We start from the raw sequence: 25,296 nt of genomic DNA, 5'->3' as shown, positions 1-25,296 counted from the left end.
TGTTTGTTTGTTCTTGTATGTTTTTCTTGGGGGGGGATTTCTTAACGATGCATAGCTGATGGACATTAAATGGGGGAACACAAAACCATCACGTCTATTTATTATAAAATTTACTGTAAAAATTTTTATAAGGGAAATCAATCACTACAACTTATATGAATAAAAATTATATATATATATATATATATATATATTATATATATATATATATATATATATATATATATATATATATATATATATATATATATATATATAGAAACAATTTGTATAGATTTTTTTTTTATTTCATAAAAGTTGATTGATTTCCCTTATAAAAATTCACCACAGTAAATTTGCCTGGTATTTTTACCCATCACTTTTCCCATGGTTATACTGCGCATTTACTATAGTTTACCATAAGGCTTCCACACACTAGGAATCATCACGATAACTTTTAACATATTGAAAACTACAACAAGTCAACCAAATACTTTTTTTTTCCTTTTTTTTTTAATAAATGTAATTTGGGATAAGGACATAAATATTTTAAAAGGAGAAAAATAATAATCAGTAGATTAAATTGTGGGACAATCCTCCGAAAACTCCTCCCCTCCCCAATTCAAATGAATCAGCAAACACTTCCATTAAGACAGATCCACGTTCTCCTCACTAACAGCTCAGACATGCCTACAGGAACGGTGGCTCGATGATCTCTGACGAGTAAAACAGCTTTCTCAGAGAAACGAAATGATGTAAAGAGTCTTCTCTGAAACATCAACCAAAAAGAAAAAGCAGAATGAAAAATAAATAATAATAATAATAATAATAATAATAATAATAAGTTCATTATAAACCTTATTTCTTTTTTTCTTATAGTCCTTTAAAACAGAAGTAGACCATGATCAGTAATCCAGCATCACTCTATGTATCTATATAGATCTATATAATGGTTGAGACCCCCCCCCCCCCCCCCCCACACACACAGAGTCAGTAAGTGAGACCTTGTACATTGTATGCTGCTTCTTCTTCATTTACAATATTCACAGTTAGAAATCAAAGCATCTCTTCTCTGAAGCTTTATCCTGGTTCAGAGAGATGGCCAGGGTTCTGATTCAGGTTTGAAGCAGCTGGGTGAGAGAGGGCTAGGGGGGGAGAGTAGTTCACTGGTCTGCTAGTTAGTTGGTTGATCAGCGGTGATTTGGTGACTGAAACGTGTGCCAAATCGCTTTACCGGCAGTGTCCACACATTCCTGCTTGAGAACCAAAAAAAAAAAAACAGCCTCCTTCCTCACAGGAACATTCCTCTCCACAGCCCTACCGAAAACATCTCCAAGTCACACATTGGTCCATAAATGTTTCCTCCTGGTGTCCGAATGAATGCATTGAAAGCCATGCCCTCCACACCACCAGCGCTCTCCCTGGCAGTGAGTCTGCAGTCCAATCCCCCCTCATCCTCCTCCTCCCCTGTGCTGGGGGGTGGAGGGGTTCACCCCATGGCGGACACCATGCTGGCGTGGTGGGGGTGCCCGAAAGAGGGGTGGATGGGCGTGGGGGTGGGCAGGATGTGTCCCGAGTGGCTGAAGGGGGGCAGGTGGCCCATGTGAGGCATGTGCCCTGACAGGGCAGCGGCGCTGAAGGAGGAGGGCTTGTCGTGCATGCACTTGGAGAACTCCTCGAAGCAGTCGGGGCCCTTCCTGCTCTTCTTGCTTTTGTTGGACATCTTGCGGTTGCGGGTCTGGATGCCTTCTTTCTTCATGGTGAGAGGTCGGTTTATCTGGAGAGAGGGAGGGGGATAACCTGGGGTTAGTGCAGGCAGAATACAGCGCAGTACAATGCAATACAATACAGTACAATACACATCAATACAGTACAATGCAATACAGTACAATTCAATAAAGTACAGTACAATGCAATACAATGTTCCCCTCTTATTTCACAATTCCATAATTCCCAAACTTGTCGGAGTCGGAGCTCTGATGCTGCTATGATGAAGGATCTCATGGATCGCTGCTAATTGTAAAGCAGCAGCCACACAGCGGGTCTAATTATATTAGGATAGCTAGGGTTCGAAATTGCCACTTTAAGATAACAAAGTAACGAAAGAACCATCTGTGTTCTTTTTGTTTCAAACTCCGTGATCTTGCACCAGACTGGCCTTAAAGTCACACCGAGTGATTTATTTAGAATTTTTTTTTTAATGTAGTTTTATTATCAAACCACATTTAACTAAAGCTTATTGTAGTTTGTCATTGTTTTGTTTTGTTTCTTTTTTCATGCTAAACAGACAGAAGCCAAGCTAATATTTATTGAGCCTTCTTGACAAGAAGCGCGCATCGGTGAAGCCAACTTACAATGACAGCGTGTAGCCCCTCGGGGAAACCGCCCCCGAACTGAACACGCACTGGCACACACAAACACACGCAGGAAAACCGCCCCCAGACTGAAGACGCACTGGCACACACACACACACACGCACACACACACAAAGGAAAACCGCCCCCGAACTGAACACTCACTGGCACACACGCACTGGCACACACACACAGGAAAACCGCCCCCAAACTGAACACGCACTGGCACACACAAACACACGCAGGAAAACCGCCCCCAGACTGAAGACGCACTGGCACACACACACACACACACACACACTGGCACAGCACTGGCACACACACACACACACGAACACACACGCACACACACACAGTAAACCTGCCCCCAACACTGGGCGTGACACACACACCACACACACACACACAGGAAACCGCCCACTGGCACACACAACACGCACTGGCACACACGCACTGGCACACACACACACACACAGGAAAACCGCCCCCGAACTGAACACGCACTGGCACACACGCACACACACACACACACACACAGGAAAACTTGTCCCCACTGAAAACACGCACACACACACACACACACACACACACACACACACAGGAAAACCGCCCCCGAACTGAACACGCACTGGCACACACACACTGGCACACACAGGAAAACCGCCCCCGAACTGAACACGCACTGGCACACACACACACACGCAGGAAAACTGCCACCGAAGCTTCTCCTGTCAATACAGCGCCTGTTACCCCTGACTGATTCGGTACAAACGGGCAGAAGCGGCGCCGCGCTCGGGTGCGGTATACTCACATTGTGCAGCTTGTAATACAGCCCGCACGCGTTACACACCGGGTCCCCGTTAGCGTTGCGTCGCCACAGCGTGGTTGTGGTTGTCTGGCAGTTGGCGCAACAGGTCCCCGCTCTTCTGGCAGCAGACTAGAAATTAAATTCAATTAAATTAATGACGGGAATTAATCAATTAATTAATTGACGAGTTAATCAATCAGTAAATCAATCAATGAGTCGTTAAAAAGTCCAAAATTTGTAAAAACAATGGAAAAATCAATCAATAAATAAATAAAGTATTAAGTTTTAGTCATTATCATATATATATAATATAATATTATATATATAATATATATAGTATATATATATATATATATATATATATATATATATATATATATATATATATATATATTATATATATATATATATATATTAATATGCTTAATATTGCAATTATACAAAAGCTTTATCTAGCTTTAGCTTTAAAATGTGATATAGTTAAAAGTTGAAGCTATATATCACATTTTGTGAAGAAAGTTTGATCAATAAATCGGGCCGCATGGCCGCATTGATTAACTCTCTTTGTAGCTCGGCGGTGTTTTTTTTTCAGTTTTGAATGTATGAAAGTGTATTTGTAGGTAGGCTACAGGTGTTTTTATACGCTGACATTATTTTTTTGTGAAATGCTGTAAACAAGCGTTTCACTTTTCTTATGCTACACAGATAATATAACATTTACTGCCAACGCAAAACTGGAGACGGCAGCTATAGTTAGCTTAGATGCCTCGACTTTTATAGTAAAATATCGAATTAAACAGGCAAGATGTCATTTTTAGGCTGTGACTTAACAAGACAATACACGACTAGCTTTTCAAATCATACCACACGTGCTTTTTGTACAAGGCAGTGTGCGCAATATGCATCTGATCTTTTCATTTACCCCCCCGCCCCCCCTTCCCCTAAAAATCCACAAGCCAAAATACGGTGAGAATATTTATTCAGGCAAAATAACAAGACTTGACAAAAAAAAAAAAAAAAAAAAAAAACAGCGAGGCAGAACAAAATCTATTTATTTCCCTAGCCTCTCTCTTTTTGGTAATTGCTCGGGTAAACAGTAATTCCAGAGCCGCTTGCATGGAGCATTGGCAAGCATCGATTATAGAAACTATGAAAAGACTGCCGAGCCCGGAAACAGAGCGACCAGTTTCCTTATCGCTGAACTTCAGATATCCGGATAGGAAACAACTGTTGAGAGCTGAGAGGACTCTGAAAAACACTTGCATTGAAGTACAAAGTATATGGGCGACTGACTCCATGGAAAAAGAATGGCGCTGTTTTATTTTTTTTTTTTAAATTGGGCGGCGGGGTGCGTCTGGGCCTGAGAGAGAACAACCTCTATGAGTTGACAGTACATAGAGACATAAATAATACGCCGTCCCCGTCGAACTAAACACAACTAAAAATGTCAAATAAGTACGTGATTCCTCTGAGTACCCTATCTGACATGATGGCGTGGCGTTTCCAATGCACCGTGGCCTTTGAATTGTTTAAAAGCTTAGCTTTAGGCTTATTCGGGTACCGTTATTTCTTTAAATGATTTCCTGAGCTCGTCTGAATGACCATATTTACCTTCTGCTATACACAAAAGCTGTCAGACCATTTATTGTGTTTCCCTGTGCGTTAATAGGAGCAAACTACTGATGACACATTTATATATAACGTGTTTTTAAATTAAATTACGCTTCGTTTTGTAATTGTAATTATTATTATTATTATTATTATTATTATTATTATTATTATTATTATTATTATTATAGTAGTATTTAGAAAGAGATGGTGCAATGTTTCACGAGTTTCCATTTGCAGAAAGGAGCGACGATTTGGCACTTGTAGGTCTACCAGCCTCTTGCTCAAGGGCGGTGTGCTGTAAAGGACAGGCCATAGCACTGTTCTCTATGGCAGTGCTATAAGAAGTCACAATTATTTCGGAACATTTCAAATCAGAAAAGTTATTTAATATTACCTTTGGTGGTGTGGAACGCATAAAACACGTACTATTAAACACAAGGCTGAAAAGAGGCTCTGGCGTTTTCTGTCATTTTTCTAAATCATTTATATATTTACAATTTATGCACACACTTTCACTTTGGATCAAGGCCACCGAATATTATAATTCATAAAAAAAGAAAGAAAAAGCCGTTCACTCTATATTGTAAAATTACACTCTAAAAAGAAACAGAGCCACACATAAATGGTGATGTCTCAGTAAGGTTTGTTGTATTACAGGATCAGTACATACCAGTCTCCTTTTGGGCTTGATGAGCGGTCGGTTCTGCCCGTTCATCTTGTGGTACAGCCCGCAGGCGTTACACAGATAGTGCCCGGTGCCGTCTCGCCTCCACAGAGGGGTCGACGTGGCCCCGCAGTTGACGCATTCTCTACCCTCTGCTTATGAAACAGAAAAGGAAAGATGTGTTACTCAACGTGTAACTTTTTACACCCCGGAAAGGCACGTTAAAAACTTAAAACAACAACAGCAATAATAATAATAATAATAATAATAATAATAATAATAATAATAATAATAATAATAATAATAATAATAATAGATACGAGTGGGAGGGTTTATCTAAATTAAGATTACATTTTATGTGAACGGCCTTTTAATTACATGATTACATTATAAGTTAAATAAAGTTTCTACCCTCCCGCCTTTTAAATACAAATATTTAGCATTTAATTTTTTGACAACAAATAACAAAACGGGTTATCTTGCATGGCAATACAATGGGGAGTGTTTTAACATTGTCAGAAAACTGTTCACATCCATCAAGGTGCGTGTATTTTAGGAGACGGAACAAAGTAACAAAGCAAAAGAGTTCCAATGTGCGCTGGATTGTGTGCGCTGGGTTGTGTGTGCTGCGTTGTGTGTGATGCAGTGTGCGCTGGGTTGTGTGTGCTGCAGTGTGCGCTGGGTTGTGTGTGCTGCAGTGTGCGCTGGGTTGTGTGCGCTGGGTTGTGTGTGCTGCGTTGTGTGTGCTGCAGTGTGCGCTGGGTTGTGTGCGCTGGGTTGTGTGTGCTGCGTTGTGTGTGCTGCAGTGTGCGCTGGGTTGTGTGTGCTGGGTTGTGTGTGCTGGGTTGTGTGTGCTGCGTTGTGTGTGCTGCAGTGTGCGCTGGGTTGTGTGTGCTGCGTTGTGTGTGCTGCAGTGTGTGTTCAGGCTGCTGCTGGGTGTTTGATGTGTTGACGTGTCCTTGTTGATGGTTATGGTTTGTTAGGGTTCCAGGCCGATGGAGACTCTTCAGGTCGTGCCCTGCCCGCACTGCGGTACACAGGAACCGCCCGGAGTCACTGTGTCGTGATTCAAGAAGCGTTTACTAAAAACAAACATTACCAAAGCTTCGTGACCGGCAGTCCACACGCTTCTACTAATCAGAAATGAGCTAATACTTTTAATAACAACACCATGAGGACCACCAGCTGCCGAAAAAGGGGAAGGGTTCAGTATTTCTAAATTAAGGGTAATTATTACAGGCTATATAAACAAAGACGCCACTGAAAAAAAATATTATTATGTAATGTTGTATCAAAATTATTATTATTTTTTGTTTGTTTACATGGATCTAATTTTAATAATCGTTTATTTTTCAAAAGGAAAGGAGAGCCGGTATTCTGTGATCCCGGTAATGCTTGCGTGTTTATTGAAAACTCTGTTCAAATGCTCTTATAGCTGAGCTCGTTTACGTGACGGTGATTAAACGTGATAAAACGTTTACGTGAGGGGTAATTAAAAGCCGATAAGAGCTTAGAACAAGATTTAACAACTCCAACAGATAAGATAAACCCGCAGACTACACCCACAAAACAGTGGGTCACACTTGAACTACACTGTAAAAACAACAGTGCAAAAGGATGGGCTTCGAAGTCGAGCTTGTTTTAAACTCCTGAACGTTTTTACCAACGCAATTTAAACATTAATTGAGAGCAATTAACAGACATTAGAGACCCCTTCAGAACACTCACTTCAGCTTAGCTCAACCGAATGCGTTTTAAACAGAGCGTGCCATTTCCAGGCTCTGCTCAGAGAAATCGCTATCGTATTTTACTGCAGTGCAATAACTATTTTGAATTTTCAACAAAAAAAAGATAAAAATAAGGCTAAAAAGGAATAAACAAATTTACCTTGAGAGCAAAACTTCCATTTAATTTACTAAATTCAAAACTATGAATAGTACACTATCATTTTTCTTTTAAGTTATTAGTCATGTACAACTTTATACAATCATAAAATCTTTATTCTGAGTCATGGAACATTAACCATACATATCATTTAGAAATCGTGAAAACACCGAACTTCTAGTACTATATAATATTATATATATATATATATATATATATATATAGAGAGAGAGAGAGAGAGAGAGAGAGAGAGAGAGAGAGAGAGAGAGAGAGAGAGAGAGAGAGACTCTACAACATATAGATCTTTTCAACAGCTGGTTCTTTGAGCTAATGCTAATATATTATTATTATTATTATTATTATTATTATTATTATTATTATTATTATTATTATTATTATTATTATTATAATATTAATAATAATAATAATAAATAATAATAATAATAATAATAATAATACATGTATTATGGAGCACTAGTCTTACCTGAACATGACCTGGTTTTGCTCCTGCATTTTGGGGTGAAGCTCGATGAAGCGCTCCCGAGGAGGCTACCGGGGTGAAAAAGGCTTCCGCCGTACTCATGCGCTCCGGGCAGAGAGTAAGTGGGGTAAGTGGGTATCGGGTGGTGAGTGGACGTGGTCTGGGATCCCATCGACGCCAGACTGCTCCGCAGTGGACTTGATCCTTCCATCTTCATGCTTTCTGCCAGGCAGACCTGGTATTTGAGAGACTCCTTTTCGTCTAACCTAGCGGACAAGGGGGACGCTGCGCCCAGATCTGGAGAGACATCCTTGGGCGGAGTGGGAGGGAAGCTGAAGAGGTGCTGGCTGGAGTGGGAGGCTGAAGTGAGCGAGGATACGGTGCTTGTGCTGGCGCCGCTGCTGCCAGGGTACACCGCTGACAAGCCGCCTGGTGCCCCGGTATTGGCCGGGTGGAGGCCCTGTTTGGTGAAGTGGCTCACCGCCCAGGCGTTGTGGTGATGGGCGGCTGACAGAGCTGCTTTCCCGCTGTCAAGCCAAGAGATCCCGGGGCTGTGGATGAGGTGAGGTCGGCAGACCTGGCCCCCGGTCAAGCGAGCTGCAAAAAGTTTATGAGGCATGTTGAACAATATATATCTATACTGAGAGATTGAGCCGTTGCAGGGTAGTAAGAATGGAACGGAAACGCTATAAACACGTCACATCAGCAGGTATTGCCGTTATTAATAGCAATAGCGCAGCAACTATATAAAAACGTTTCAATCAGATACAGTCAGTAAAGCAAAAAAGCACATAACCCTTGTAACCAAAGCAATACATATTATATAGACCTTTTGTAGCCTTGTACAGGCTAGATCAGTGCAGGCGTTAAAAGACACACGACACAAGCACAGTAGAAAATAAGAGCAGGCAAGAGAGACCCGGTTGGCTCTGGCCGTCTGGACAGCTTCTCCGAACGCAACTCCTCTCCGACACGCACAATATTAGCCCTTTACATTTGACTCCATATCCGGGAAGTGCTGCGTGTATTGTTATTCTCAGTGAACTCTCCGAAACCCTCCCTTTAGTGGTTCAAAGTCTCTGCTTCCTTTTTTTCTTTTTTATTCCAACGACTTTAATACAGTGAAACTTACAAGTAAGTTTCCTATAGCTAATATTATTATTATTATTATTATTATTATTATTATTATTATTATTATTATTATTATTAATAATAATAATAATAATAATAATAATAATAATAACAGCAATGTTATTACATTGATTACATTGGCAGCACTTGCCATCAGTCAGTTTATAATTTATATCAGGTATTTGCTCTGTTTGAATGCATTGTATAACTGACAACCGAACACCAAACTTCAGAGGCGCATGCAAACTCTTATGTAAATCAATAAATAAAAACGATCTGTCCATAAAAGCAGCACCGTGACACTGACTGGAGACACGACTTACCATGAGCCTGGCTGTAGGACACTCGTGCCCGGGCGTGCGCCGAGTTCGGGTAGTAGGGGTTCCCTTGCGAGTCCAAATGGTTAAAGAACACGTCCACCTCGTCCGGGGGCAGAAGCTGCGTGGCCGGGTCCATGTAATTGTGAGCCAGCCCCGGGTGATGAGAATCGGGGTGCTGTCCGTTTAGCACGGCGTGATGGTGAGCCATCCAGCGAGGCTGGTCGGTTGCTATTTCCATTTTGTGCGAGTGAGTGAGTGTGTGTGTGTGTGTGACGAGAGAGACTGTTTTAGTTTTAAAAACACAAACTATTTTTGTGAGTTTTTTTCTTCTTCTCCTTTGCTTTCAGTCTGCAGGGAACTGCTTAAAGATTGGTGACAGTTCGAAAAAGAACTTAAACAAAAAGAAGAAAAAGAGTCCAGACTGTTGATTCTGTGCTTTTTAAACTCTGAAACCCGCTGTCAGATGCGCGCACAACCATTCAAAACTCCAGGACCTAAACAAAAAGAGAGCTCACGTCATCAAGTTTTATTCCAAAGCACACAATGCACTTTTCAGCTTTTAATGACATTCTGAACACTTTGAGAGAATGCACGTTTTCAAAGGGCATGTGGATAAAGCAACAGATGACACGATAGGCTTTAAACTGCTTTATAAATCTTAATAAAAAATGCACAGAGGGTGATAAGACCGTTAACACAATAACCAAATATATTACACACGCCTCTGAATTTTAAAGTAAATTAAACAATACCGAATAAAAACATAATGCCTGCTGTTTTAAAAATAAAAGTATACTTACAAGTTCCCAGCAGGCGTTGAAATAAACACATGCAATCTTTAAAAGCAAACGACCCAGGTGATATTCCTTGTATCTATGTAAAGAACAGACAGGCGCTGTATCCAGGTATACGCAGTTGCGCTTGCAGGTTCTCTGAATGTCTCCTGCATGAGTTCAGGCGAGACTGCTCTGTTCAGCTGCTTGGAAGCCCAACTAAAAAAAAACTGGCCTTTTAGCGACAGCTCAAGCAGCAGCCACTGTCAACCCTGGCGCCAGTAATTTCTGTAGACATGCACTGAGAGTCGGGCTACGCGTTCCTAATAACCTCGCCCCAGCCAATCAGAACGCAGCCACGCTGCCATTGGCCCCCCCCCCCCCCCCCCCCCCCCCAAAAAAAAAAAAAAATCAAACATTCAAATGAGTTTTTGTGTGTATGTTACCTTAAAAAAAAAAAAAAAAAAAAACCTGGGCTTACCACCAAAACATATTAATCACAAAAGGTCATTTATTGAGATCTTTAAAGCACAGACTCTCATCAATTGTTACTAATGACCCTCCTTGTGTCTGTGTTTGGGGGGGGGGGGGGGGGAATCCTATTATTATTACTTAATGAATAATGAATAAACGTCATGCAATGCGATCTTTATAGCAAACTGATAATAATGTGATTATTTTGTGTTATTCCATTTAAGACATTAACGGTACAAAGGCATGCTTATTTATTTATTTATTTATTATAGATTGTCATAATACGTTTAAAATTTATTCTAACCACGTTAACTATATATATATATATATATTAGAATATCTAATATATTTCAAAAAATGTACACAAAAGGTTTAAAGAATTAAAACAGATTTAATTTTCAGGATGTTTCGGGCAAAACCCCTTCTTCAGCTGTTTAAATATGTGTGTGTGTGTTCATATATATATATTTTTTAATTTTTCTGTTTTCCAAAATTCTGTGTTAAAAAAAAATCAAATAATTACAAAAAAAAAAAAACCCATTAATGAACAGCTCACTGCTATACAGCCTACATGTTTTATCGGGTGAAACAGCAGCAGCTCTGTGTTAGCCCTGTTCTTCCAACTAACAATGAAACAGTCCTCTTAGAAAAACAGTTTGTGTCTATGAAAACGGGTGATCAAACATCACTTTACATGTGAAAGCCTCCTTCTCTCCGGTCACTCTTATCCAGCATGGGCGTGAGATGGCCATAAAACGGGATTGTTGCTATTAGCGAGGGTTTGTTAACCCTAACCAGCAATTATCTGATGCCAAGGAGTGATCTATTCCTCTGCAAACACGAACCGGTGCCCAAGACACTGTGTCGCCAATAAATCTGATTAGCAATCAAGACAGAAGAACACAGGAGCGCGTTTACAGAGAGCCACAATCGGGCCCTTTCTTTATCAAAACTCAACGCCTGGATGATAACGCGGCCACGCGTGAACAAAACCAAAGAAGGGTCCGAATCAACTTTAAATATATGCTGTGGCATGTTAAGTTTCCTATATATGAATCTATTTTATAATGTATAATGTTTTGTTCTTTTTTAAGTTTTGGCACGCAACTTCTCGAAATCCACGGATTTCACACTAACTTCTAAAATGTCTAAAATGTTCATATACAGAGACAATATGATGACTGCAAAAAAATTAAAAGAAAAAGGCTGATGAAAAACATGAGCTGTCCTGTGCGCATCTTTCTCGCCTCTCTGTGCCTTGATGAAAGCCCCTAGTTAATGAATGGCACGTCTTTCCGCAGCCCTGCATTGCTCGTGTTCAGCTGCGTTGCATTGCCGAGGCGCGGTGAGAGAAGCAGGCACACAGTGGGACAGGTAGATGTTACACACTCCACATGTTAGTACATGGCCCTGGTGAAGCAGGGAGAAGCCTTGTATTGCCAGCCGTCATTCAGTAAGACCTGTTTGTTTTTAGAAGATCGCGGCGAACCACGAAACAAAACTGCTATACCAGAGAGGGCACGTTAACCTGCCCGGAGTTACACGACAGCACGACTGCTTTCACATGCTTCTATATACTTTCCATTCAATACTGGCTACTGTACAAAATGCGCCTACTGTGCAGTGTTGAGTAAACGCGTCACCGAACAGGAAAACACACGCATGCCTATTATTATTATTATTATTATTATTATTTACAAGGGGAATATCTGACACGGTATACCAGGAGCACTAATTGGGCCTCCGTGACTCCAGGTGAAACGAGATGTTCCCCTCAAGAAAAATATGTATTTATCTATTTATTCATTTATTTATTAGTGTGTGTGTGTGTGTATGTGTGTGTGTGTGTGTGTGTGTGTGTGTGTGTGTGTATGTGTGTGTGTGTGTGTGTGTGTGTGTGTGTGTGTCTGTGTGTGTGTGTGTGTGTATGTGTGTGTCTGCGTGTGTGTCTCTGTGTGTGTGTGTGTGTGTGTGTGTGTGTGTCTCTCTCTCTCTCTCTCTGTGTGTGTGTGTCTGTGTGTGTGTGTGTGTTTGTGTGTGTGTGTGTGTGTGTGTGTGTGTGTGTGTGTGTGTGTGTGTCTCTGTGTGTGTGTGTGTGTGTGTGTGTGTGTGTGTGTGTGTGTGTGTGTGTGTGTGTGTATTAACATTATTGATCAAGCGCTATTGTCTAGGATCACTTAAATATATTTCAGAATGATGCGTGAAAATATCAATCATATTGTATAGTATTATTACAATATCGATCGATCGACAGATAGATAGATAGCTAGTCAGATAGATAGATAGATAGATAGATAGATAGATAGATAGATAGATAGATAGCATGATATTTAGAGAGATGTTATATAATATTCAAGCTCAGTAGCCCATATGCTTGTTTCAGCAGATGTACGCTCATTTAAGTTCTGCGCGTTGCAGAAACTCAAGCGCACCACACGGTGATATAAAGCAGTGGAAGGCAGACAGTTACCTTGTTGTTGTACAAAGTGTAAAACCCCGGGGTTTAACCTTTAAAAAAAAATCAAAAGGCGGGCATTCGACGAATGCATCTCGAGCCTATTTGTAAAATGCAAAGCGACTGAGCTGGCTGGCTGGCTGGCCTCCCTCGCCTCTGGCTGATCTGGAGACTCATAGCTGTGTAACCGACACCCCGGGGGATGTTTCTCATTCTGTCCTTGTCATTCACTCTCCCTCTCTCTCTCTCTCCCTCCCTCCCTATCTCTCCCCCTCTCTCTCCCTCCCTATCTATCCCCCCCCTCCTTATATTTGGGGTCTTTGCATTACAGTTTTTCGGGGATTGAAGGATTGGCAGTTTGTAATTGGGTAACAGGAGGCAGTCTTTTCATTCCGGCCTCTCGACAGTCAGGCAGCCACTTTGACGCCGGGAGCTTGACGTCATCTCTGCTGGAAAAAAAAATCACCAGGAAATGAACTTTTAATAATATGGGAATGGGGGGGAAGCAATACGGTGCTTAGTGTAGTCCCACGAGACCGTTCCTGAAACGCAGAATGAGAATCTACCCTTATTCTGTACTTAAAAAAGAAAAGAAAACGCGAAAAATGTCTCTTGATCTTTGAGGTAAAGATGATAAAAAGCTATATGGATGGGCTGTTAGAATAGATCCCTGGTCTTCATTTTAGCGTTCCTGCAGTTTTGCAAGCCAGAGGAATTATGTATAAACGCAAACTGTCGCCTTCGAGTGGGTTTTCTTTCTTTTAAAGGATCTTACTTGAGATGCGATCGATAAGTATCAAAGACCCGGCGTTTTATGCATACAGAGCCAGTATATCGTTAAATAAACAAGTCACCTGAAAATGCATTAGATAAAAGCATGAGTATGTGTGTGTGTGTGTGTGTGTGAGAGAGAGAGAGAGAGAGAGAGAGAGAGAGAGAGAGAGAGAGAGAGAGAGAGAGAGAGAGTTTTTTTTGCGAATCATACATGTCTAAACATTAGATATTAGATTATGTTACATGTGCAATAAATGAAAACAGAATTTCTAAACTTTCTGGCAGTTAGTGTGACTGCTGCACGCCTCTCTCTCTCTCTCTCTCTCTCTCTCTCTCTCTCTCTCTCTCTCTCTGTATAAAGTATAAGGCACTGATAAGGTCACGTTTTTATGTCAATTTTGCATGTCATAGTAAACACCAAAAGACAGCTTGATGACTATACTTCATCTTGAGTGTATTAACTTTGTATGCAATTTTGTAAGGGAGGTGTGTAGGTAGGTCTTGAAATTGCATTAAATTGTATAATAATAATAATAATAATAATAATAATAATAATAATAATAATAATAATAATAATAATAATATATTTTATTACAATGGTGATGATATAAAACGGTTTGAGATACAGTCTTTCTTTCTTTCTTTCTTTTTTCTTTGTGCATGACTGTATGACTCATCCCGTCATGACCCTTTCCTCTCTGTGTCTCTAGGTAATGTTACACTGATCCCCTAAAACGCACAGCAAGCGCTGCTAATCTGAAGATGAAACCACCACCTCTGGACCTTCTATGTTACTTGCTGTTTTAATAATAATAATAATAATAATAATAATAATAATAATAATAATAATATAAAAAGGGCAAGCATGAAAATTACTTATAATTAACAAGTGTGGCAACTCAGGCTGTTTAACCAGCAGACCAACATTTAATAGAAACTAAAATACAGCATCTGGACACACATCAATAAACATGTGACCCCAGGCCTTCCAGCCACATCAACTGAAGAGCAGGGTATTTACACAGCCCCTTCTCTTATTGAAGATGAACACAGCACAGCCCCTTCTCTTATTGAAGATGACCACAGCACAGCCCCTTCTCTTATTGAAGATGAACACAGCACAGCCCCTTCTCTTATTGAAGATGAACACAGCACAGCCCCTTCTCTTATTGAAGATGAACACAGCACAGCCCCTTCTCTTATTGAAGATGAACACAGCACAGCCCCTTCTCTTATTGAAGATGAACACAGCACAGCCCCTTCTCTTATTGAAGATGAACACAGCACAGCCCCTTCTCTTATTGAAGATGAACACAGCACAGCCCCTTCTCTTATTGAAGATGAACACAGCACAGCCCCTTCTCTTATTGAAGATGAACACAGCACAGCCCCTTCTCTTATTGAAGATGAACACAGCACAGCCCCTTCTCTTATTGAAGATGAACACAGCACAGCCTCTTCTCTTATTGAAGATGAACACAGCACAGCCCCTTCTCTTATTGAAGATGAACACAGCACAGCCCCTTCTCTTATTGAAGATGAACACAGCACAGCCCCTTCTCTTATTGAAGATGAACACAGCACAGCCCCTTCTCTTATTGAAGATGAACACAGCACAGCCCCTTCTCTTATTGAAGATGAACACAGCACAGCCCCTTCTCTTATTGAAGATGAACACAGCACAGCTCCTTCTCTTATTGAAGATGAACACAGCACAGCCCCTTCTCTTATTGAAGATGAACACAGCACAGCTCCTTCTCTTATTGAAGATGAACACAGCACAGCCCCTTCTCTTATTGAAGATGAACACAGCACAGCCCCTTCTCTTATTGAAGATGAACACAGCACAGCCCCTTCTCTTATTGAAGATGAACACAGCACAGCCCCTTCTCTTATTGAAGATGAACACAGCACAGCCCCTTCTCTTATTGAAGATGAACACAGCACAGCCCCTTCTCTTATTGAAGATGAACACAGCACAGCCCCTTCTCTTATTGAAGATGAACACAGCACAGCCCCTTCTCTTATTGAAGATGAACTAATGAAATACAACACTGCATGCACATAATTCGGAGGACACAGAATGCACATGTTGTTTTTATGAGCATGCAATTAATAACACTGATACATTTTGATTGTTTTTAAGAGTTATATTTCAATGGTTTTTAAGATAGTCTGCTTTTAATTAAAAAAAAACGGAAAAGTTTGTTGTATCGGTGATGTAACTGAACCTGTGCACACAGTCCAATTCTTTCAATCACCCGTTATTACTGCACAGTTTAAACACTCCAAAACAACATTGAACCCTTTATGTCGGCTAAATGGATATATTTAGATATACCTTTTTTTTCAACAACACATTCTACTCGAATACAGCTGCTTCACAGTACCATACTCGCGCATGGCTAGCGGGTTCTGGCACTGACTGATTTGCCTGTTTGACCCACCTATGGCACGCTATGTTTTTATTAACTATTAACTTTGTTGGAGAGTCACAAGAGGACTGTAAATCACGAGCAGAATGACAGCCTTTCATCCTAATTTTCCACTTAGTACGGATTGTTATTGCTGTAGTCCCTGGTAAAATACTAACTGCGATCCTCCTCCTTTTAAACAGGCTATTAACTGCACGCATGCACCGAGGGGAACACCGCTGAGCAGCACGTCTACAACGCGCTTATAAAGATCATCAACCCATTGTTTTCCCAGCAGCGCTCAGCATACTGTACATAGCTGCAGCAACAACATGGTTTAAAAACGCACGCTGGAAACATTGCTCAAACCGATTATATTACCAGACTACACCATGCAGCGACCAAGCTGCAACACCAACAGTGCAAAAGTCAAATAGAAATGAAGTCAACCGCAAATGAACGGTTAAAACGCGTATAGTGCCAGTACTGTACACTGGTGGCATCTCTCCATGGCGTAGAGTGCAATGCGCCGCTATTGCTGGAAAACGAGCAGGCTTTGCGTTTGATACCTGATTGACAACGCAACCCTACAGCTGCTCACAGCCCTTCATGAGAAAGTTAAGATAATTGCAATTAAAACAGCCTCAATGAATTACATTGCGATTTCATTGTGAAAGTGTAGCGCACAATTTCAGATAGACAGATGTACAGATAACTGCAGAAATACAAACACACACAACATTTATAGATAGAGAAACAGAAATATACAAGCATAGCTGTGAATTTAAAACGAATATGAAATGGTAGTGTTTTTTTTTCCTTCAGTGCTACATTAATGATGTTAAAAAGATCATTTTCCAAATACAACAGATTTATAAATGCGTAGCAGCTTTTATGTTATTTTATTTACTTCTTTTTTTCTGACAGGTTATTTTTTAGTGACTTTGCTTTGCACGCCATTGCCTCGCACTGATCCAGCGGCACGGTTTGGATCGTGTGTTGCTGAGCGCTCCTGTTCATCTTTCTGATTTACTAAATGAATTCAGTCATCAAGCCAGTCAAGACACACCGCCGCGGGTCTTTAGCACAGGGTTAACTGAATCTCCGTGGCTGTCTGAGCGCAGTTTAGCCTGCTTCCACACGGCTGGTTAACTAGCGATTCTGTCCATTTTATTAAAGCGGTCTCCGGAGAGATCGACAGAGAGGGGGGACTGTTCTGTACGAGTATAACCCGAGATGTCGATGGAGCAGGTGGTACATGTCTTCAAGCACTGGTCAGTGGAAGAAGAAATCTCCCCATAATATATATATATATATATATATATATATATATATATATATATATATATATATATATATATATATATATACAGGGTCATGTGTGTTGTCGTCACCAGTTTTAACTTCCGTATATACTTTCTTTTTTAAAAAATTGTACACAAAAATTTAAAAGATTAAAAATTTTTTTATAAAATAAAAGTCATTTTATTTATCTGAAAATAAAATATTTTTTAATCTTTTAAACTTTTTGTGTACATTTTTTTAAAAACCTTTTCACACACACACACACACACACATATATATATATATATATATATATATATATATATATATATATATATATATATATATATATATATATATATGTGTGTGTGTGTGTGTGTGTGTGTGTGTATATATATATATGAATACAATATATATATCTATATATATATATATATAATAGATATTATATATCGATGAATCAACAAGACATTTTCCTTTTCGTAAAATGATTACATTTCGTATACGTCTTAACTGTTCTGTGCTAGAGAATTTGACATAAAAAAAAAGACATTCTTCAAACTGTTTTTACATTTTTACCAATGTTGGTTGTGATCCTCTATTTAAATTATATTACCGTATATGTGGCGACAAAATAATAATAATAATAATAATAATAATAATAATAATAATAATAATAATAATAATAATAACACTGGGCGCGCCGCGGTCCTCGCAGTTCTAGTCTATGTAATTGGTTTTGCAGGTGGCTGTGTTTTCTGTGTAAACGGCAGTTTTGCTCTGCTAGTGTGCAGCTAGTTTCGGAAGCGCTGAGATCCTGTCAGGAAGGTATCTCTCCTGTATTGCTTTCTTTCACGGCTCGCATGCACGGCCCTCGTGTACACTCCGAGCTCGCAAACAAGCCTGCCCAGTGCCGCGGGATCCGGCGCTGCTCTCCACCGGGAGACACAGCCTGCTGCTCGCTTCCAGAGTTTAACAGGACAAGAAAGAAACGAATCAACAAGAAAAGAGACGCGGCTCTGCAGAAATATTAATACAAAAACGAGCAACTGTCGAAACAACAGCGTTCCCTACGCGTTCTTACATGCATTTTGCTGTTGTTTTAGTTTAGGAGTATATAACTACTGTTTTATTATTATTATTATTATTATTATTATTATTATTATTATTATTATTATTATTATTATTATTATTATTAGCAGCAGCAGCAGTAATATTAATATCATACACTGTGAATGCGCGGTGTACTGTGAATGCACTCATGCTTTTTTGGTTTTGTAACACATTCTCTTGCACTTATTTATTTTTTTAAATGATGAAAAACAGTACATTTGACCTTTAGAAATATTTTGAATCCACGCAAACCCTTCAACTCAATCAGGAGCACGCTGCAGAAACTGTAACTGCCCTTGTTATAACACTGCGCAGGAAACCCAACACCGAAGAAAAGCAACTACAAGAGCACACAGAAAGAGTTTCCTAATTACTGGAATAAAAAAGATCCTCTTTATCCCGCTAAAATAGGACAGCTCAAGTGCATTCACCCCGACACCCTTGGAGTTACAGACAGTCTTTGCGAATTACATCAGTACAGCAGAACTGGAACAGCGCAAGCGAGCTAATCAAACTGTATGCATTCAGAAAGGAGTTTGCGACAATACTCACTTTGATGAAGAAGAATAGCCGGCGATGAGCAATTCAATGCTTCAGATCCCCGTATAATTTAGTAAGAGTCACCCGCGTTTGCAGCACAATTAACATATAGTTGAAGAAAAGAAACCGCGCATTCCGGCTTGCGAGCCTCTCTCTCTCTCTCTCTCTCTCTCTCTCTCTCTCTCTCTGTCTAACACTCTTCCGAGGAATAAATAATCTGTCAGTCATACTCAGGTGGGTATACAGAAATAGCTGCACGTAAGACTGGCGTCAGAACGAATACAAACTCTCTTTCTTCCGGGTTGTCGCACCGCCGGAGTTCTTGGCAAACAGAGGAGACAGCAGGTAGAGAACACGCGAGGTCTTCATTTGAGTCTGTGTGACTGAGAGAACCCACGCCTCACTCTCGTTCCGGGGCTGGCTTTGTGGACACTCGTATAGAACAACATTCTTTCCACCCCCAAAAATCGGGTTTAAATAAAAAAACATGGGATGTTGCCTGAGGTTGCATGAGTTTGCATGGAGTTGCATGCTGCATGCTCTGACTGGGGGTATATTTCTACAGACTATGCACTAAGAACAACAACAACCACAGCCACGGGCAAATCACTTTATTCTTTTTACACATATATATATATATATATATATATATATATATATATATATATATATATATATATATATATATATATATATATATATATATATATATATATATATATATATATATATCTGCATTTGTGTTTTTCTAAATGGAATAAAAACTACATTAAAGATGCATTTTTTAAAAGTGTGAGACGTTTAATTCTGGTTTGGTAATTGTATTGGCCGCGTTCCTCTCCTTTCTGGAAGAATTGCGCTGTAGGCGGTGGAGTAAAAGAATGAAGCCCTTAATAAGTTAACACGGCGGAGAATGCTTTGAGAATGTGACCCTCATAGTATAGAGCCATATGAACTACACACAGAAGCCCAAACTGAACGGTGCATTAAACCCAACCCAGCTGTACTGACAATTACACACCTGGTACCATTAGAAAGATGTTACCTGTAGCGGCTCTGCGCTCTGTCACAAGCAGCTCCAACACGGGATATAGATATTCTAGCCCGGGGTGAGGCTGGCCATTGCTCACAAAGGAACGACTTGACAGAGAACAATCACACCCCATGAAGACATTGCTTTCTAGCCTCCAGAATTCCCCAAGCTTTTTTCCAGCGTTGAAATGACTTTCATATTAAACTATTATTAGTTTTAAAACCAGCCCCCTTTTTACTTAAATAACCCTTAATTGCAATTGTCATGTGCAACCCTGCAGACTCTGCAGGCTGCAAGCGTGCATGTTTAAAACGGTAAATAAAAGGGTGGGGTGTCTCAAGTGAGACGGACCCCCCCACCCCTGCACCCCACATCAAAAAAAAAAAAAAAATCTGGTTATTCTCGGAGAAAAGGGGAGCCCCTTCTTTTAAATGCAAAAACGCAGTAAATCTCCTTCACGAGACTGCAGGCCCGTGCGCGCAGCAGCCAGGGCAGGTGCAGCAGAACGCTGCTGAGGGGCTCGCGACTCCCCTCACACCGGGGCAAAAAAAAAAAAAAAAAAAAAAAAAAGAAAGAAGTTTACTGTGATAGGATGAATTCTATTACCTCCAAATCCAAATCTAGCCGGCATCAACGAAGGGCATCTCATAATTCCTCTATAGGGTCACAAAGCCCTTCTGTAAAAGACAACAGCCGGTTCTACAAAGCGAACCTTGTGGTTTAAAAGCAAAAACAGGACAAAACAAAAAGTAAAGGATCGGAAACTCCGTGTTTGAGTTTCATTTGTAAAAGCTGTGTCCATCTGATTTTATTACCTACACTTGTACATGCATTTGCGACAGCTAAAAAGTGTGACCCTTTGGTTCTATATTATACGTGTGTGTGTGTGTGTGTGTGTGTGTGTGTGTGTGTGTGTGTGTGTGTGTGTGTTTTTGTGTGTGTAGTTTTGCTCGTCATTTCCTATTCGCTTAAATAAATACGCAAACCTAACAAATGCGCAATATATAAGTGCGATTGTTCTAAAGGGTGGTTGATTTATGAACGCTCATAGTTCATTATGGGTTAGTTTCTTGCAATCCTGTGTAGGAATATAATAGCACGTGCACATATTCTGCAGCTAGCTATTGACAAAATTAGACCGTGTTAATGAACGATATCGTATTTTATCATTATAAAGGAACCGGATACTAACCGGAGAAAGGGCAGCAATCCTGAACGATTCATTTTAGGAGCGACAGTATCAAATTCTCTATTTTAACAGCGAGCCCAGCTGAAGAAAAGAGTTGAACCCCCGAGGACAGGGCCTGTCGGGGTTTTAACCTGTAAACACACTGCCGTGTTCGCTAATATATATTTTTTTTAACAATTTTATGACATGTTTAATTTGTATATAACAGTGGGAGATTCATTTGCGGTGATAAAGAAAAAGTATGTTTCACGTCACTCACATTATTATTATTATTATTATTATTATTATTATTATTATTATTATTATTATTATTATTATTATTATTTAATAAAACTGTATTATTGTCATTTTCCTTTGAGCTACGTGTAAGCATGTCTTGATAAAACTGACGCTTCAGGCTGTGTATTACAGTTTCCGAGTCCGTTATATTCTAATATCACCGTTCCGTTTGCATCCAAGTTTATAATACATCCCATTTAATATAAATACGCAATTCTAGCACGCCTCCCTGCAATGTCTGCGCAGTGTGTAACATTGCATTGCAGCTCAACGACACGACAAAGCTCTACTTCTGTAAATGCATTCTCCACAGTACCTTCAGGAGTCCATGACAGAAAACACATCATAAACGCTAAAGAAAAGAAGCTTTCCAACCCTGTCACGTCCACGCATGTGTTGTGATAATAACTCAACTAAAGCAAGAGTTGTGTACGAAAGCAGCCTCACCTTTGCTCTCCTCTCTTTCGTGTCTTCGTTGTCTCTATCAGCTACTCGCCCTGTGCTTCTAATTGCACAACTCCGACGGGTTTTCTCGTGTGTGTGTGTGTGTGTGTGTGTGTGTGTGTGTGTGTGTGTGTGTGTGTTACCTCTCCACTACAACTCATAAGCACATTTACAGCAGGCACAAAGCGAGGGCATGGTGTAGCCAGCACACTGCTTCCTATCCTCTATCACTAGCTCGTTCATTAGCTTTGTGTGTGAGAGTATGAGAGTGTGTTTGTTTAGTTTTTTAAAGCGTGTCTTTGCAGCTTAACACACACACACACACACACACACACACACACACACACACAGGTTGCTACGGTATCCAACTGAAAGCTGGTAACTATTTTCTCCGCGGTTCTCCAAGGTGGCACAATGGTCCAGTTGTGTATTTCTGGACATAATAAAGCGGCTCTTCCCTTCGCTTTCATTTGTATCATTACACTATCTTTACCAGCGCGTCTCATTGTGCGCGCCTTGCACCTTGTGTACAATGTCCCAGTCACCGCTCCACCCTACCCGATTTTCCCATTTCAAATGAATGTGTTATTCACACTACAAAAGAATCGCCTTCCTGCTTTAAATAAAGTCTAAAGTGGAGCTCTGCACTGCCACGGGTACAGTGCGCCTGTGCGGGGGTTTATATACTATAGTCCTGCCGCAACACGATCGTAGAACACGCTGGCTTTCTTTCTTTCCCCTTGAAATAATCACACTGTATTCCATTTAATTCAGCTGTTATCTTTCTCCTCAGAATGTTATGTTATATTATTATTATTTATTATTATTATTATTATTATTATTATTATTATTATTAGTAGTAGTAGTAGTAGTAGTAGTAGTACGATTAATAATAATAATAATAATAATAATATAATAATAATAATAATAATAATAATAATAATAATAATAATAACATTATTGCCATGAATTTTATACTCCTACTCTCATATGTAGGCTATTTAGATATCTTTGCAATACAGCTATTTTCTGTTTCGGGACTCTGCGCCAGCTTTATGTAAGGATATGAATGTGTCTTACTGGAAGTGGATGCAGTTGTAACAGCGCTGTCCATACACTGTGCATGTTAGTATAAATGTTCACATTTGAACAGGTTGTTTATCACCTCAGTCGGACATTGCTAATATCGCAATTGATCTTGTCGATGTGTGCATGTGCGCCGCCTTGAAAAGAAGCGACCGAATTGCACACTCACTGGGGGTGGAAGAAATAAAGAAAACGAGCCATAGTTTAATGAGAAGAGAATCACCATGATAATACAGAGATACATATTAGCGTTACAAGGGGCTGTTCCGCTGCCATTTAGCTGAAACCCTTCTGATCCGCTGCATTGAGAGAGTAGAAGCGCCCTCGATGGCCGGGCAGATAAGAGTTATCGGGAGCAAACACGCATTTCCACGGCTCTGCATTGGGGCGAGATTTTAATGAATCTCACCTCGGTGCAGAGTTACACGCAGCTGAAAGACGACTGCTTCATTTCCATCTCCCCGGAGGAAGAGAGATGCGATTGCATATATAACACTGGCCACATGCATATTTAGAATCGGATCTGAAAGACAAAACATGCACTACATCTCAGTCTGCTTTACAGATAGTGTAAAATATAGTGGAGTTATCTCAGATAATTACTCACGTACTCTTTCCAATACACGCACAGCTTGTATACGTACTGATAATAATCACAATATACACTTTATTAATTCAGCAGCCTTTTAAATAACCTTATGAAAATGATCTATCTATCTATCTATCTATCTATCTATCTATCTATCTATCGAATATAATTTGTGTGTTGCTAACATGCATTTTGTGTACTGTTTATAATGTTAACTATCAAATGCCTCATTATATACTTTACTATCTGTATAAGATATTAGAATATTAAATGTTTTTGACAAAATAAATCTACAAAAAATAAACAAAAAAAGAAGTGAATTAAATGTAAGCGTTTTAATTTGTATCGCTTCTGCATCCTAATAATAATAATAATAATAATAATATAATAATAATAATAATAATAATAATAATAATAATAATAATAATAATATATAATAATAATAATAAATAACAGGTATTATTAATAAGTATTTGCTGAAGATTGCGTTTAGTCTAATTTGTGTTTCATTAATCCCAACAGGCAGTGTTATTATGAAGAAACGTGTGCATTGTAAGGCTGCTCCAGTCCCCTGTTAGCTGCATGAAGATGTCATCTTGAGATGGCAATGCGAGTCTCACTGCAGTCCGGTGTGAGGGCGCGGATCCCGGCTGCGCTGGGCAGAGAGCGGCGCTTGGTTTATTAGCTCACGAGCAAGTGCAATTTCAACACTGATTCGGACTCAGAAATATGCTCGGCAGATCCCGGCCCTCCTTCTTGTGATTATTACTATCCAGGGGTAATTTTTCATCGCCGCTAGGTAATCTTTGTTCTTTGTGAAGATAATAAATAGCCTAATCGTTATCTGGCGGCTCCGGGAGGTAGATGGAGAATGGGGTTGAGCGGGCTGGAAATTGGCTCCAAAGTGCTGTTGGATAAATGGTGTTTCTTATCTCCCCAGGGGAAGGTCTAATAGCCTCGGAAAAGTTTGAGTGTGTTGTTTATGTAAGAGACGTAGATTACGTAGTAATGGTCACCTCTCTAGAGAACTATCTGTGTATCCTGGATCTGGATCTATATAATTATATATATATATATATATATATATAATATTAATATACCTGATATATATATATATATATATATATATATATATCAACTACAAAATGTGATGTGTGTGGTGTGTGTGGATACTACTGTAAAGAAGTTATATTAAGTTATAGAAAAACTTGACATAATAAAATGTCTTTTATAAACTGTCCGATAGACACACGCATACATTGTGTGTTTATATATATATATATATATATATATATATATATATATATATATATATATATATATATATATATATATATATATATATATATATATATATAATATAGATCATATATGGAATATACAAAAAATCACCTTATTTTCCTTTTTATGTCATAGAGACATCATTCATGGGCACCAAACAAACAATTAGTCCGACGTAGTAAACAAACACACAGAAACCCTAAACGCTAAACTAATAGAATAGAGAAAGGTTTAGAAATAAATAGAAAAAAATGGTTCTATATATCCTCCTTCGCTAGTAATTTTAGACTTATTCGCTCTAGGCGAAATACACCGTGATTAAATTTTTTTTTCGAC

At 39.6% G+C, this 25,296-nt stretch overlaps 1 protein-coding gene across 3 annotated transcripts; it reads right to left on the bottom strand.

Annotated features, from left to right (window-relative positions):
* Positions 1-313: 313 nt before the first annotated feature.
* On the bottom strand, positions 314-19,244 carry LOC121329041 (GATA-binding factor 2-like). 3 transcript variants are annotated; one of them, XM_041274302.1, is made up of 7 exons: positions 19,072-19,244; positions 9,236-9,726; positions 7,785-8,378; positions 5,423-5,571; positions 3,145-3,270; positions 984-1,756; positions 314-748 (listed from the first exon to the last, which is right to left on the bottom strand). In XM_041274302.1, exons 2-6 carry the CDS (start codon positions 9,468-9,470, stop codon positions 1,469-1,471), a joined length of 1,392 nt encoding a protein of 463 aa, XP_041130236.1. In that variant the 5' UTR covers positions 9,471-9,726; positions 19,072-19,244; the 3' UTR covers positions 314-748; positions 984-1,468. The 3 variants fall into 3 exon arrangements, with proteins under 3 accessions (XP_041130236.1, XP_041130235.1, XP_041130237.1); XM_041274301.1 differs by lacking the exon at positions 19,072-19,244 and adding an exon at positions 10,033-10,308; XM_041274303.1 differs by lacking the exon at positions 19,072-19,244 and adding an exon at positions 10,033-10,308 and having other exon boundaries at positions 5,423-5,568.
* Between the last annotated feature and the right edge of the window lie 6,052 nt (positions 19,245-25,296).

Source organism: Polyodon spathula, chromosome 16 (genome assembly GCF_017654505.1).
Source record: "Polyodon spathula isolate WHYD16114869_AA chromosome 16, ASM1765450v1, whole genome shotgun sequence".
Classification (NCBI taxonomy): domain Eukaryota; kingdom Metazoa; phylum Chordata; class Actinopteri; order Acipenseriformes; family Polyodontidae; genus Polyodon; species Polyodon spathula.
Note: the sequence above shows the minus strand (reverse complement) of the source record. Positions and strands in the feature narration are given on the sequence as shown.